The 14,825-nt window shown below is 37.0% G+C and overlaps 1 protein-coding gene across 1 annotated transcript in view; it reads right to left on the bottom strand.

Moving 5' to 3' along the window:
• Nucleotides 1-1,528: 1,528 nt before the first annotated feature.
• The window catches only part of ERICH5 (glutamate rich 5), a 29,869-nt gene continuing 16,572 nt past the window's right edge, over nt 1,529-14,825 (bottom strand). The window contains exons 2-4 of the mRNA XM_036742039.1: nt 5,263-6,708; nt 3,869-3,985; nt 1,529-2,397 (exon numbers count right to left, since the gene is read on the bottom strand). Coding sequence (XP_036597934.1) covers nt 2,375-2,397; nt 3,869-3,985; nt 5,263-6,708 — 1,586 coding nt within the window. The 3' untranslated portion in view covers nt 1,529-2,374. The remainder of the gene's footprint in view (nt 2,398-3,868; nt 3,986-5,262; nt 6,709-14,825) is intronic.

Genomic DNA, 14,825 nt, shown 5'->3' on the forward strand with positions numbered 1-14,825 from the left:
GTCCAGAGTATCTTTGCAGTAAAAAAAAAGCAATATAGGGTCAGAGTATTCAATTTTACCCTACCCTCAACAGTTTCCTTCCACAGCCAAATAGGAAAAATGTTTTTTTTTTTTCAAAACTACTCATAGACACACTGAGCCCAATGTAAGGAGCAGCTGGCAGATCAAAGGGCTATTTGGGGCTAAAGCTTCCAAGCAAACTGGGGTCTGGCCTGGATGTTTCCAGGTTTGCATTTGGCATCTTCTGCAGACATCTCTCCCTTAGAACATCATCTACTCATGATTCCCCATATAACCAGTTGTAGAGAATGTAGTAATGATAACATAATGGGTAGGCTACTATGAAAAAAGGAGGTGCACAAAGGCTGGAAAACTCAATATGAATCCCAGTTTTGTTAGTGATTCTTTAGGAAACCTTGAATGAGAAAGACATTTAGACATTTGCTCAAGGTACATCTTTTGCAAAATGGAGATAAGAATGCTGATGTCCCTTCATAGTAGGGAGAACTCTGAAATAGTTGGTGTTTCATAAGCCATAAGGAACAGAAATAATTCTGTTTAAGGGAATAATTGTTTTTTAAAATGCTTTTTTGCAAAGAAAAGTGCAGCATGGATTAAGTTTTGTCATTCATATGACAGGTCATTAAATAAAGGGTAAATCGTTTGAACCTCTTAATGAAAAAATGACTTGGGAACTAGTATCCAGAAAACATCAGAAATCCCTATCAGCTTTTGGTGTAGTTTACCTAGAAATGGTTGCAGTCATCCTTTGTAAACAATAGAGTCACCAAACAATTAAAAATATATTTTCAGCAACTGTATGCTTGTACAGTATAAATATATTCTCTGGAAAGGAACTCTATTTGTGTTTCAGATGTATGTGTATATATAAATATGTATGTATATGTGTGTGTGTGTGTGTGTATATATATATATATATATATATATACATACATACATACACACACGCAAATATATAAAATAGATGGAATGGGCCCTATAAGGATCTTGGGTACTAATACTAATGCCTTTTAAAATTTGTAAAATTTCACCATTACTTCCTGTATTGTTTTAACCTAGACTATTTTATTTCCAGGTTTTTGGAAATTGATTGGAGATTTGCTAAAGAAATTGTGGCATATGGAGGTAATAGAATATTACTTCATTGAAAGAAATGACAAATATGAGGACTTGAGAGAAACTTAGAAATACTTATATGAACTGACTCATCGTGAAATAAACAGAACTATGAGAACGACATGCACAATTACTAAGGTAATGTAAATGAAGAAAACCTCCAAAGACAGCAGGTACTCAAATTAACTGCAATGACTAATCTTGGACCTGGAGAGCAGATAATTAAAGACACTTCCTCCCTCTCGGTAGAAAGATGGGAGACTATGAGTACAGAATGTTGTCAGGCTAGTTTTTTTTCCCATCTTTTTGCTTTTCTTTGTCATAGGTGGGATGGGAAGGGGGAGTATTGGGAAATAACTGTGTTATGAAAGACAAAAGGCATCCATAAAGCTTTTTAAAACTCATACCATTGATAATTTTAATAAAGAAATACAGTCATTTGTTCCAAAATATTAAATTTTAAAGTTACAAAAATGCATTTTGTTAATAAGCTATGGCATAATTTCAACAGTCTTGACATTAAAAAAAGATTTTCTTCGATTTTACTGTTACTATTCTACACAGTCATTTTTAAAAATTGCATTTCTAAATAGGTTGCTATGGATAGATGGGGGATTCTATCATGATGTTGATTTAAAAAATTGTTTTTAAAGCTGCAAAAAGTATACAAATTGAAAATCATATTCTATGTTTCCTTTTCTGAAAGGGTAGCTGGTAACTTCTTATCATCTAAGATTAGCATTTTAAAATGTGGATCATAAGCTAGTACTAATCTGTTTAAATAAGAAAAAAATAAGACAATGTCTTTGATCATCTTGTATACCTGTGGATTAAATACTTAAACAGTAGGTTTTAGTAGTTATTATTTTAATGTAAAAAATCAATTTAGAAGAGTCTAACTCAAATTTGAAAGGGTACAAAATATATTTACATTCCAGACAAAAATGTTTCAAAAACATAATTCTAATTGGATATTAACATACACAAGGCACTCTATGGCAGATAAGTGAAAATGTACATATGCAACTATTTGTCAAATTCTCTTGGCAACTTTTGAAGAATTCTTGAAAAGTGACTTGTTTGTGGCAATTTTTTTTAACATTTATAAAAGCTTATAAATTCCCGATGTTATATTCCCCACCCCCACCCCCAGAAGTCAAAAGACTGTAAAATGACGTTCACTTAAACAGCTGAACAAGATGAAGAGAGTAGAATCTGCATGGGCAGCATCTGGATCTTATTTCTTGCTATTTGTTAACTCTGAAATATATTTAAAACAAAATTAAAGATATTACAGGATTTCAGGACACCGGGTTTGTCTTTAAAAAGATACAACCAAATGGAATGTCTTTGCTACAAACATGAAATCAGCAGTTAGTTAAAAATGGCACACTTGAAAAACATGAATAATTTAGCTATGGAATATTTTTCACCTTCCACAAGTAATATGCTTTGCAGTTATTGGCAATTACTTTTGCTGTTTCATTTTATATACAATGATAAATGAACATATAATTACTAAAACTGAAATTTACTTTTAGGGTCATAAATGTATTTAAAACAAGGGAATGGGTTGGCCCCAATGATCCCTAAGGTTCTTTCTTGCAGCAAATTCTAGGATTCTTTGACTGAATGATTTGTGAACTGTGTGTGGCCATCACAGCTGTGTGACTCCATTGACAAATATGTGTGTGTGTGTGTATGTGTGTATACTTAGATTGGTCCACAGCATGCTACTCTTTCTTCTACTCCTTCTCTACTCACTTGTAATTAAAGGTTACATTTTCTTTCAATCTCTCTGTTTTTTCCCTTTACATTCAGTGAATGAGCACTGATTGCCAAGATGGGATAGATAAATTTGTGGAGAAAATAGTAATAATGATAATAATGAGAGCTAACATTTATATAGCCCTTTGTAGTTTGCAAAGTATTTTATGCACACACACACACATAAATATCTCATTTGATCCTCACAACACCCCTGTGAGGTAGGTGCTGTTGTTATCTCCACTTTACAGGTAAGGAAACTGAGGCTGGAAAGTTAAGTGACTTGCTCCCAGTGTCACACAGATAATAGGCATGTCTGGGTCAGGAGATGAACTCAGGTCTTCCTAACTCCAAGTCCAGCACTCCCTTCACCTAGCTGCCTCCGTAAATAATTAACAAGGATTCTTTGCTCAGGATTAAATCCTTGCTCTGCCACCCACTAGCTGTGTGACCTGGAGTAAATACAAGACATCTCTTGGGCTGCTTCTCATTCTAAAGTTTTATGATCCTGTGGTCTACTTAAGAATTTTTTGTTATTTCCAAATAGTTTAAATTACCTTGGCAGTTTTATGAATAAGTCTAAACAAGACTCTGCATAAAAAGGCATGATAGCACCATTCTCGCTGTTGTAAAAACATAGCAAGGTGTAGGGACTAGACCCACTGGGTCAAGAATTAGGACCTCAAAGACCAGGAGTTTATCCTGCTACTTACTATTACCTGTGTGACTGTGGGTAAGTCACTTCACTTCCCTAGGCCTCAGACATCTTATCTATAAAACGAAGGGGCTGGACTCTAGCTCTAATAGAATATCTGACTTTATAGAACCTATGGCTGTACAAAATATGCAATAAAAGCAAAAGGCAGAAGAAGGGTGATAAGAAGTGTGCCAATAAACCTCACTAAAGTTATCCTGTCTTCTAAGTGAGAGTGGGGTGTAGCACTTCACCCTTCTGTCAACGTACCTATCTCTGTGGCTGCTGTAGTATCCACAGCTTCTCCCGTTTCTTCTTCTTTTGTTTCAGACCCCTCACTTACTATCTCACTGTGCGTCTCAGTTTCCACCCTTTCTCCAGTCTCACCTGGAAACAGTAACCATAGAGATCATGATAGGACACCATTATCCAACATTAACTGATGACTGAGTAGCTTATGTTCTGACAGCTTACTCTTTCAGACTCAAGAATAAGGATGAGGCAGGGTGGGTAAGTTAGCAGGGGGAGAGAAGAAAGGCAGTGACCGGAACCCAAGCATTAGTCTTGTTCTATCCTGAGGAAGTGCTTGTCCAGTGGCAAATTACTTCCCTATAAACTCAGGATACAGAATTAAGGCTAAAAAGTGACATTAGAAAAAAAAATAAATGATAGAGTATATGATAAACAGGTAGAAAATCCCATGTAAATATTAAGAAATAAGAAATAGTTAAGGTTTCAAATATTCATAAAAAAGGTGACTTACTGTGAAACTGAAACATATTGGCAAAATGGCAATGCAGCCCTCAATTTTTTGTTGCTCTCTCAGCAGAAAATTATTTTCTCCTTAATATGCACTCTAGGGTATCAGATTGATCCACAGCATGCTATATGTAATCAAGTCAGACTCACTTCTTGAATAATGTCATAGAACATTTTTTTAAAGACCCAAACACTCTAAAGTTAAAATACTATTTGCATCCAGGCATAGGAGCCCTTCTTTATCCCCGTCCTGAAGGTAAAAGGAATTCTAGTGGGATAGGGAGGCAGTGGTTGTTGTTTGTCCTTCGTTCTCAAAGAGGACCATGACATCAGGGAGTTGATGCCATGACTTGCAACTAAATTGGATTTAAGTGAGGGAGGCCTGTGCAAAGTCACCAGCCTTACTGTCTCCTCTGGAGCCATCTGGGTCCAGCGGCAAGATATAGATCAGGACAACTGGAGGTGGCTCCCTGGAAATAGTGGTAATGACTTTTCTAATGCCAAGGTGCCCCTCCGTTCCCCTCCATGACAATTTTTTTTTCTCTCAGCTGTTTATTCTGATATTCTCCCATACCATAAATAAACTCTGATCAAAGGTAAGCCAGAAAAGCATCGGAATTCTAAACATTATTTATTTGCTTCTCTAGTTTAAATATGGTGGACACATTGTGTTTTAGAAAATTTTCACCAAGGAACTAGATCTAATCATGGAATCAAGATGATGGAATAGAAGTTCTGATGAGGAAAAGTAGTTTTGGTTCAAAGTACCTCCATTCCCAGCAACCTAAGATGTGGTTTTGGGTGACTATATTACAGCCTAGACACCTGGGTGGGACTCCCCAGATGGCTGTACTTATAGAATTCAGGGCTTAAATAGTTTGAATTTCGAACAGCACAACCATTACCTTCAATTGCTTGGTTCTCTTCATTCATGTTAATTTCCCTGGCTACTTCCATCAATGGCTTCATGTTTTCCTGTGTCCCTTCAGCTATTATGGGAGGTTTAGTTCCTCCAACTGTTTCTACCAACTGAATCTTCACTCTTTCAGAAGGTTCTGTGCCTCTGGCCATTCTGGAGTAGTCATTCTTTCCAGGAGCTCCAAGAGGCTGAATCTCCCCCAGTATTTCTGGGAATTCATTATCTTCAACTGTTGGCTGAAGATTGTTCTTTTCACCTGTTACCAGAGTCATCTTTTCCATTGTTTCTGAAGGTTCAGTCTCTCCAGCTGTTCCCTTATGCTCAGTCTCTTCCATCGTCCCTGAAGTTTTAGTCTTCCCAACTGTTCCCTCATGCTCAGACTCTTCATGTGTTTCTGAAGTTTTAGTCTTCCCAACTGTTCCCTCATGCTCAGTTTCTTCATGTGTTCCTGCACTTTTGGTCTCTCCAGCTCTTCCCTCATGCTCAGTCTCTTCCACCATTCCTGAAGTTTTGGTCTCTCCAGCTCTTCCCTCATGCTCAGACTCTTCATGTGTTCCTGGAGTTTTTGTTTTTCCAGCTCCTCCCTCATGCTCATTCTCTTCCATTGTTCCCGAAGTTTTGGTCTCTCCAGCTCTTCCCTCATGCTCAGACTCTTCGTGTGTTCCTGAAGATTCAGTCTTTCCCATTACTTCCTCATGCTCAGTTTCTTCATGTGTTCCTGCACTTTTGGTCTCTCCAGCTCTTCCCTCATGCTCAGTCTCTTCCAATGTTCCTGAAGTTTCAGTCTCTCCAGCTGTGCCCACATAATCATTTTCCTCCAACATTCTTGTCTTTCTATCACTATCTACATGCTGAATATCTTCCACTCTTTCTTGAGGTTCAGTCTCTTCAGATGTTCCCAGGTGCTTATTTTCCTTCACTGTTCTTTGGGGATCAGCCTTTTCAGCCATTCCTAGATGCTCGTTATGTTCTCCTGTTTCTGTGGGTTCTACTTCACTAGCTGTTTTCAGTGGCTTAATGTCATTTATAGTTCCAAATATTTCAATCTCGACAAATTTTCCTGTAGGCTGAGCACTTTTTGCTCTGTCATCCTTTTCATCTGTTCCTGGAAGTTCATTTTTTCTAGCAGATATGGGTGGCACAGACTCCTCAGATGCCCCTGGATTCATAGTTTTGTCTATTGATTTCGGATATTCTGTTTGAGCTCTTTCCCCAGAGCCTGGAGACCCTGTCTTCCCAGAGTATCCCTCTTCACAGGCGGGACTAGCAACAACAATTGCTAATGGCTTCACAACCCTGGGCTCCCCTGCTAGAAGGTTATTGGTTGGTCCTGTCTTGTTATGAGCATCAACTTTTGCTTCTACTGCACGCTGTTTTGTCTTGTCAAGGCAAATTTCATTTTCATATGGGATTGAAGAGTTTCCATCTGAAGCTGCTTTGAATCATTCATTTTATATGAAAAAGAAAACAAATAATTATTATTAATCTAATACTATAGAAAAGCAGATCAGGATTACAACTACTTAATAGTTCAAATTAGTTTAGTCGCACATAGTATTTGGGACAAATGATTTATGTCCACTACTTTAAATATCCTCTGCATCAAACTTAACTTTCTTATCCTAAATTTAGGGTTTCTTCATACCTACCTGTTAATCTTAACCTCTCTCCCTTCCCCCTATCCCTGGCTCCACTATGACTCCTGTCCTACTTTTGTCATTTGGCATATTTTTCTAGCTCTTTCCTTCTACAGGTTTTTTCCCCTGTCTCCTTAGGAATATAATAGGATTTCACAAAGTCTGATCTTAGGAGGGATTCTTAGAAACTCCTTTATCTTTTGGAGAGGTCCTCAGTGACAGAAGATGCCATCAGGCACTAAGATGGCACAGAAACTTTTAAGAGTAGAGACTAAAATAAATAGGGCACACAATTCTGAAAGGAAGGGAAAAGAAGCTGCTGCTTTCATTGTACTTCTCCACTATATTCTCACCAGTCGATTTATCTCAGGGATCAGAGACCATGCCCTCAAAGATTTAAACTTCTCAGCTCTGTAACTCCCAACCTGGGGCCCTTGCTGTCTTTATTGATCAATGCTTCCTGTAGCCTGCTCAATATAGCTAAGCAGGCTTGAGCCATACTTTACTTTACTCCTCTCTCTTCATACCAGCCATGTTACTACTCTTATTATACTCTTCTCAAATCAATATCGCCATTGCTACTGGAAATGGTGTGTCAATCTAGTCTGCTATGGTTCCACTCATCATCTTATCTCTGTAACTTTCCACAACAAAATATCCCTCCCTGGCCACCATTCTCCTATTATGTTATTTCCTCCATAAGAATGTAAGCTTCTTGAGGGCAGGGATTGTCTTCATTTTATATTTGAATCCTCAGCCCTTAGTATAGTTCTTAACACATAATGAGAACTTAATAGATGGGTTTTTTTTTGGTTGTTGCTTATTCACTCATACTCAGATTCCCATTTAAGGGACTGTATGATGTGTGGTGTGATAGAAAAAGAACTGAATTTAAGAATCAGGAATTCTAGATTTTGTTCCTGGCCATGCTACTTACTAGTTGTATAACCTTGGGCAAGTCACTTAACCCTCACCAAGTCTTGGTTTCCTCATCTGTAAAACAGGAATCATGATACCCCCTCCATACACATATTTCAAAGTTCTGTAATAATTTTATAAGAGGTAGAAGATGAAGTGTTTGGGAAAGAATAGAGTGAGATACATAACTCCTGGGGGAAACTATGGCTCCTCTCTTTTTTAGGCCCTTAACACCTCTCCCAGCTATCCCCAGCATTTTGTTTCTTTTCTAAGAATCACATACCACATCTCCATAATACCCACAATGCTTGGGGCTTTTTGCCCACAATTTTAAGTATAAGTGAGAAATAACATGTTAGCAGATTTCCAGCTTTCATTTATTCCTCAAGAGAATGCTCATTATGGCAACAGCAATAGGCTAGGTAATGTGGAGGACCCAGCGATGAAGAAAATATGGTCAGTACTTTGCAGGAGTTCACAGTATTGTAGGGGGAAGCAAGGCAAGTCCATAAAGCTATAGGACAAGGCAAATTGTATTAACTTCCATTAACAAATTGGTCCAATACCTGGAAAGACTTACATGATCTGATGCAGAGTGAAGTGAACAGAACCAGGAGAACATTGTGTACAGTAACAACAATATTGTCCAATGAACATTTCTGAAAGACTTAGCTATTTTAAGAAATAGAATGATTCAAGACAATCCCAAAGAAATTATGATGAAAAATGCTATCTGCCTCCATAGAAAGAATTGATGGAGTCTGAATGCAGACTGAAGCATGCTCTCTCTCATTCATTCTCTCTCTCTCTCAAGTTTTCTTCCACAAAATGACTAATATGGAAATATGTTTTACATGATTGCACGTGTATAACCTATTGCCTGCGGTCTCAAAGAGGAGGGAGGGGAGGAAGAGAGGGAGAAAATTTGGAACTCAAAATTAAAAAAACACAAATGCTGAAAAATGTTTTTACATGCAATTTGGGAAAATGTAAAATATTATTAAAAACAAATTGATCTAAAAAATAAAATCAAAGTAAATAGTGACTGTGGTCTCAACGAGGGGCTCTTAACCTGGGGTCCATGAGCTTTTTTCCCCCCAATTTTTAAAAAAAATTATTTTAGACTCAAACACCACAACACAAATACAGAATAAAGAACAAAATATCATAAACTTAAATATTGCAACTTCAATGCAAAGTAAGAGAAGAAAAAAAACATCATGTGCATAGCAGAACATTAGAAAGCATTCAAAATATGTAACAATAAATTTTCATTTGAAGAAAGCCTGTATGATAAATACTACATGTTATGTTGAGAGCTGTCCTTTTCTTTGCTTCCTTTAAGTTTTCTTTTGTTCTCTGCTGTGCATTTTTTACTTTGTTCTTTTTTCACCCCTTTCTCCTTCCCTTTCCCCCCAGAAGGCTACAATTAAGTGCAGATATTACTATATGTAGATATATACATGCACATATACATATATAGACATATACTTTCCCTAACAAATTCTACTCCTGATCTTTGCTTCTGTGTTTGTGCATATCTTGTTTCTTATCCCTGCTGACTTTTCTACTTCTACCCACTACCTTGCCCTCCTATTACTTAGCCTACCCCCCTCTAAGGATCCCTCCCCTTTCCTCCCATTCCCATGGATCTAAACACCCTTCTATACCCCGATTTAACCTATTCCCTCTCCCTCCCCCCTTGAGATCCTTCTCCCTCCTCCCTCCCCCCTTGCTGTTTTATTTCTTCTGAATTTAGAAGACTTTTATACTCTTCTAGATATATATGTATTGTTCCCTCTTAAACCCATTTCCGATAAAAGTAGGTTACCAGAACTACCAGCCCTCCTCCCCCATTTAATTCTTCTGTATCAGTTCTTCTTCTTGCACCTCATTTATATAAAATAGTTACTCTTTTAAGCTGTTCCTAAATGGGTTTACTTTTTAAAGTCATATCATACTCAGGTCTACTCAATCTTTCTTAGAAACTACCCAATTACTAATGACAATCTTAGACATATATACATTGTACATAGGTCCATAAACTTTTAAGAAATATTTGGATAACTGTATTTCAATATAATTGGCTTCCTTTTTAATTATTTGTATTTTATTTTATGCATTTAAAAACATTATCTTGAGGAGTCCCATAAGTTTCACCAGACAGACAAATGGGTCCATGATACAAAAAAAAGGTGAAGAACTTCTGGTTTAGATGTTCACCACAGTATACACTTATAACATGCTCAAAAATGATAGAAATTAGTCAAGGGCTTTCTTAAAAAAAATCAGGCCAGTGTGCAAATTTAGAAGCAAAAGATAGAGCAAAGATTTCTTTGAAACATCCCTTAGGCTTTCAACATAAAGGCTGAAAAACTATCTGATTAAGCATCAAATTATCAGCAGTGGAGGAAGTGAATAAAATAGTTTCATGAGTTTGTGAAGAAATTAATTCTGACAGAAAAATGAGACTCAGATCTCTCACAAAGGATTTATAAGGTGTTTTTTTTAAAGTGCCTTGGGGAATTAACAAGGAAATGAGTTTAAATGAGTCCTGTCAAATGATATTTTCTGGTCAAATGTTTACTACAATGATGAATACTGTCAGCAAAAAGAGACAAAATTCATCATCAACTTCAGAGCATATAAATTATTTAAAGCAGCAGTTCCACAGTTGAAGAGTAGGTGGGTATGTATTAATATCATCAAAATACCATCATAATTTTGAAAAAAATATTTGTGATGCCACAGACCAGGGTATTAAGGAACGGGAGCATCTACTGTCTGCCTGTCCCTTTCTGCAGTGCTCCTTCCCTTGGGGGCCAGCCAGTTCACCCTAGCCCTCTCCCGTCATCTAGAAGCCACCATTTCCCTCTACTCCGGGGGACAGAACCTAATAATGCTGGATGAAGAAGGATGATCACATCAAATTTGATGCAGGAGGAAAGACCCTTTTCTGGGGACAAGTGAGTCAGCCCATTCCTGTAGACTGAAGCTCAACACCACAGCTATGAATTTAAAAAATGTATAAAAACTTGGGAAAAAGTTTTGTCTTTTTGACTCACAGTCTTGTAAACAGATACAAAGGAACAAAATGATCTGTTTTAAAAGGGATTTATGCCATAGCCCTATAGAGGAAAAGGAGATAATACTAGCTCACATACAATTTCTACAATTTCTCTATTTCTGGCAACTCCCAGTGAGCAAGACTTATAATTTGGAGTCATCTTTGGCTCTTACCTCTCCCTTAATCCCCACATCCAAACAGTTGCTGAGTTCTATTATTTCTAAATCCACAAGATCTCTCCCCTACCCAGCCCCTCCCTTGCTGCTGCTGGTTAGTTAACCCTCATCACCTACTGCCTCGACTTCCAATAAAGCCTAACTGGCCTCCCTGCCTCTGTTCTGTCCCTCTTCTGATCCTTCTCAGAGCTTGCTCAAAAAACTTTAGTGGTTCCCCATAGAATAAAAATACACATTCCTTAGTCTAAGTTCTGAAGGCTTTACTTATACAGTGTGGTTCCATTCTACACTTGTCTGATTTCATTCTCCTATGCCAAAGTAGCTAGGTGGCATGGTAGAATAATACTCTGGATCTGGAGTCAGAAAGTCCTGAGTTCAAATCTAGTCTTAGATGCAAGGTATAAGACCCTGGGTAAGTAATTTTAACCTCTGTCTGCCTCAGTTTCCACAATTGTAAATAGGGATAACAATAATACCTATCTCAGGAAGGGCTGCTGGGATGAGCAATTGAGATTATATATGCCTAACACACAGTAGGAACTTAATAAATGCTTATTCCCTTCCTCTTTACTGATTCTATGTTCCAGGCACGTATTTTTCAAAAATACAGTTTTAGAGTTGTATTTTGATGGTATTAATACAAATTCACATGTGTTGGCTATCCCTTCTGCCTGGGATGTACTTCCTTTTCACAAATACCTGTTCAAATTTATTCAAATCAACCAACATTTAAAGCTATCTATAGTCATATGAAAAAAGGCTCTAAATCACTATTGATTAGAAAGATGCAAATCAAAACAACTCTGAGGTACCACGTCACACCTATCAGATTGGCTAACATGACAAAACAGGAAAATGATAAATACTGGAGAAGATGTGGGAAAATTGGAACACTAATTCATTGTTGGTGGAGCTGTGAGCTGATCCAGCCATTCTGGAGAGCAATTTGGAACTATGCCCAAAGGGCTATAAAAATGCGCGTACCCTTTAATTCAGCAATATTGCTTCTAGGGCTGTATCCTAAAGAGATTATAAAAATGGGAAAAGGACCCACATGTACAAAAATATTTATAGCAGCTCTTTTTGTGGTGGCCAAGAACTGGAAATTGAGGGGATACCCATTAATTGGGGAACGGCTGAACAAGTTGTAGTATATGAATGTAATGGAATACTATCGTGCTACAAGAAACGATGAGCAGGTGAACTTCAGGAAAACCTGGAAAGACTTATATGAACTGACGCTGAATAAAGTGAGCAGAACCAGAACATTGTACACAGTAACAGCTACAGTGTTTGAGGATTGATTTTGATAGACTTAGCCCTTCTCAGCAATGCAAGGACCTAAAACTTTTCCAAAAGACTCATGATGGAAAATGTCATTCACATCCAGAGAAAGAACTATGGAGTCAGAATGCAGAGTGAAACAGACTCTTTTCTCTTCTGTTTTGTTTTGTTTTCTTTCTCATGGTTTCTCCCATTTGTTATAATTGTTCTATGCAACATGACTAATGTGAAAATGTGTTTAATAGGAATGTATGTGTAGAGCCCGTATCGTATTGCATGCCGTCTTGGGGAGGGAGGGGGAGAAAATTTAAAACTTATGGAAGTGAATGTTGAAAACTGAAAATAAATAAATTAAATATGTAAAAACAAAACCAAAAAAAGTATATGCTAGGCTCCTACAGTGTATATAACCATTGTACTGAGCAATGTGGAATAGTGGGGAGAATTCAAAGCTAGGATTAAGAAACCTTGCGTTTAAATTCTGCCATAGATACTTATTTGCCAGGTGAACCTGGGTAAGCTGTTTAACTATTTGCTTCAGACATCTCTCCAAGATTTATTAATAAGTCACAGATACCTTGTGATCTGTATGAATGGAGAGTGTCCTGCAGTGGGAATTCTCTTGATGCACCAATCATACATTGTCTTTCTAGTTTTATACACCTTTTAAAAACAATTTTTAAAAGTCTTATTGATTTTTTTTACATTACAAATATTTACAGATCATTCATACTTGGTGGGAAGTCTCTTATAAGAAAGTAAAAGCTAAATAAAATTAATAATGGTTTTAAAATGCTTTATAGTCAATAATGTCTTATCTCTTCATTTAGATTATTAAGTTTTCTTGAGATCAGACAATTCCTTAATTTACTCTATAGCAGAGTTGCATCGATGGATTTCCATGCTTAGAGCAATTATAACGCCTGTAGCAAACAGTAAGAAGCTGTCCTCAGTGGAGGTAATTGGACAGTAAGGAGATTGTGGAAGGAGAAGTCATGATGTAGCTTCTCATTTTAATCATTTTTGGGTTAAATAATTTCATGTAATTCAATAGAATGTAAGCTCTTTGAGGGCAAGGATGATTTTATTTTGTCTTCTACATGATGAGTTATTGGTGATTTTTGCCTCGTTGACTTGAATTGAGCTAAGTATTATGTTTTGTTGTTTCAAAGTTGTTGAAAAAACAAACACTGTCTTCTAAATCTAGGGCTCTAACTTTGACCTTCTAAAGTAAATTCCTGCTCACTCACAAAAAAATATTTTTAAAAAATCAACCAACGTTTATCAAGCGCAAGGCACTGTGCTAGATTCTGGGAAATAAAAAATGAAAAATGACATTGCCCTTGCACTCAAAGAGCTTGTAAACCATTGGGTAGGGATAGGAGAGATACAATGCCAGGTATAATGCAATTAAGGCAATAGAGAGATCCAGACAAAGTGTTTTAAGACAATTTGAAGACATCCAGACGAAGCATTTTAAGACAATTCGAAGAGGCAAAGATCCTTTTTTAGCTTAAGGAAAGGTGAAGATGTGGTGAGGGGATGCTTATGCAACTGCCTTTGGAGAGGCTCCATTTTCTCAGTAAAACAGGTGAGGACAAGGGCTGAAAGATTGAAATAGGGTAGCTCTGGGACAGTGAAGCATTTTATGAAGGCCACGGTAGGGGCCATGATAGAAATTAAATCAAGAGAGGATGAAAAGACACAGCAGTGAGGTGCTACTTTAGAGGAAAGAAAAAGAAATTGTACTGACTCAGTCATTAGGGTTGTATATAGCAGCATAGGAGAAAGAGCAGAGAAAGCAGAGGGGGTGACTCAGGATTGGACCTTATTATTATTATTATTATTGTTTTAAACAAATTCTCTTTATCCCTCTGCCCTTCCCCATCAATGAAAAAGATTTCTTTAAATGGCTTCCCAAGCTATCTTCGCTGTAGGTTTCAGGATTTATATGAGTCTTGAGTTTGAAATCAAAAGACCTAGATTTGTGCACTAACTAGCTGTGTGACTATGGCCAAGTGACTTAATTTCACTAAGCCATGGTTTCCTCATTTGTTAAAAAAAAGTGATGATACTACTTATACCATCTATTTCACCAATTTATGAACCCCAAAGTGCAATATAAAAGGGCTGTTATTAAAGGCTTTTGCAAACTATAACTATATAGATGTGTTGTTTTAATAATAATATCCCAAAAAAAACTATATCAAGAAGAATTTATGTAAAATATGGTATCTTCCAGGGAAATAACTTAAGCCTGCTGTGGTTCTGTCTACCTTTAAATTTATTATCATCACTCCTAAATAGAACCAAGTGCAGCTTGGTTAACATAAAGCTAGGGCTTGTATGTTAAGAGAATCATTGGCATCCTAAAGTCAAAGTTTAATCGGAAGAACCTACATCAATGAAGACCTATGTAATGCCAGTATTAATGGCATGAAAAAGCCACTCTTTTGGCATGGTAAAA

This window comes from Trichosurus vulpecula, chromosome 1 (assembly GCF_011100635.1).
Source record: "Trichosurus vulpecula isolate mTriVul1 chromosome 1, mTriVul1.pri, whole genome shotgun sequence".
Lineage (NCBI taxonomy): Eukaryota > Metazoa > Chordata > Mammalia > Diprotodontia > Phalangeridae > Trichosurus > Trichosurus vulpecula.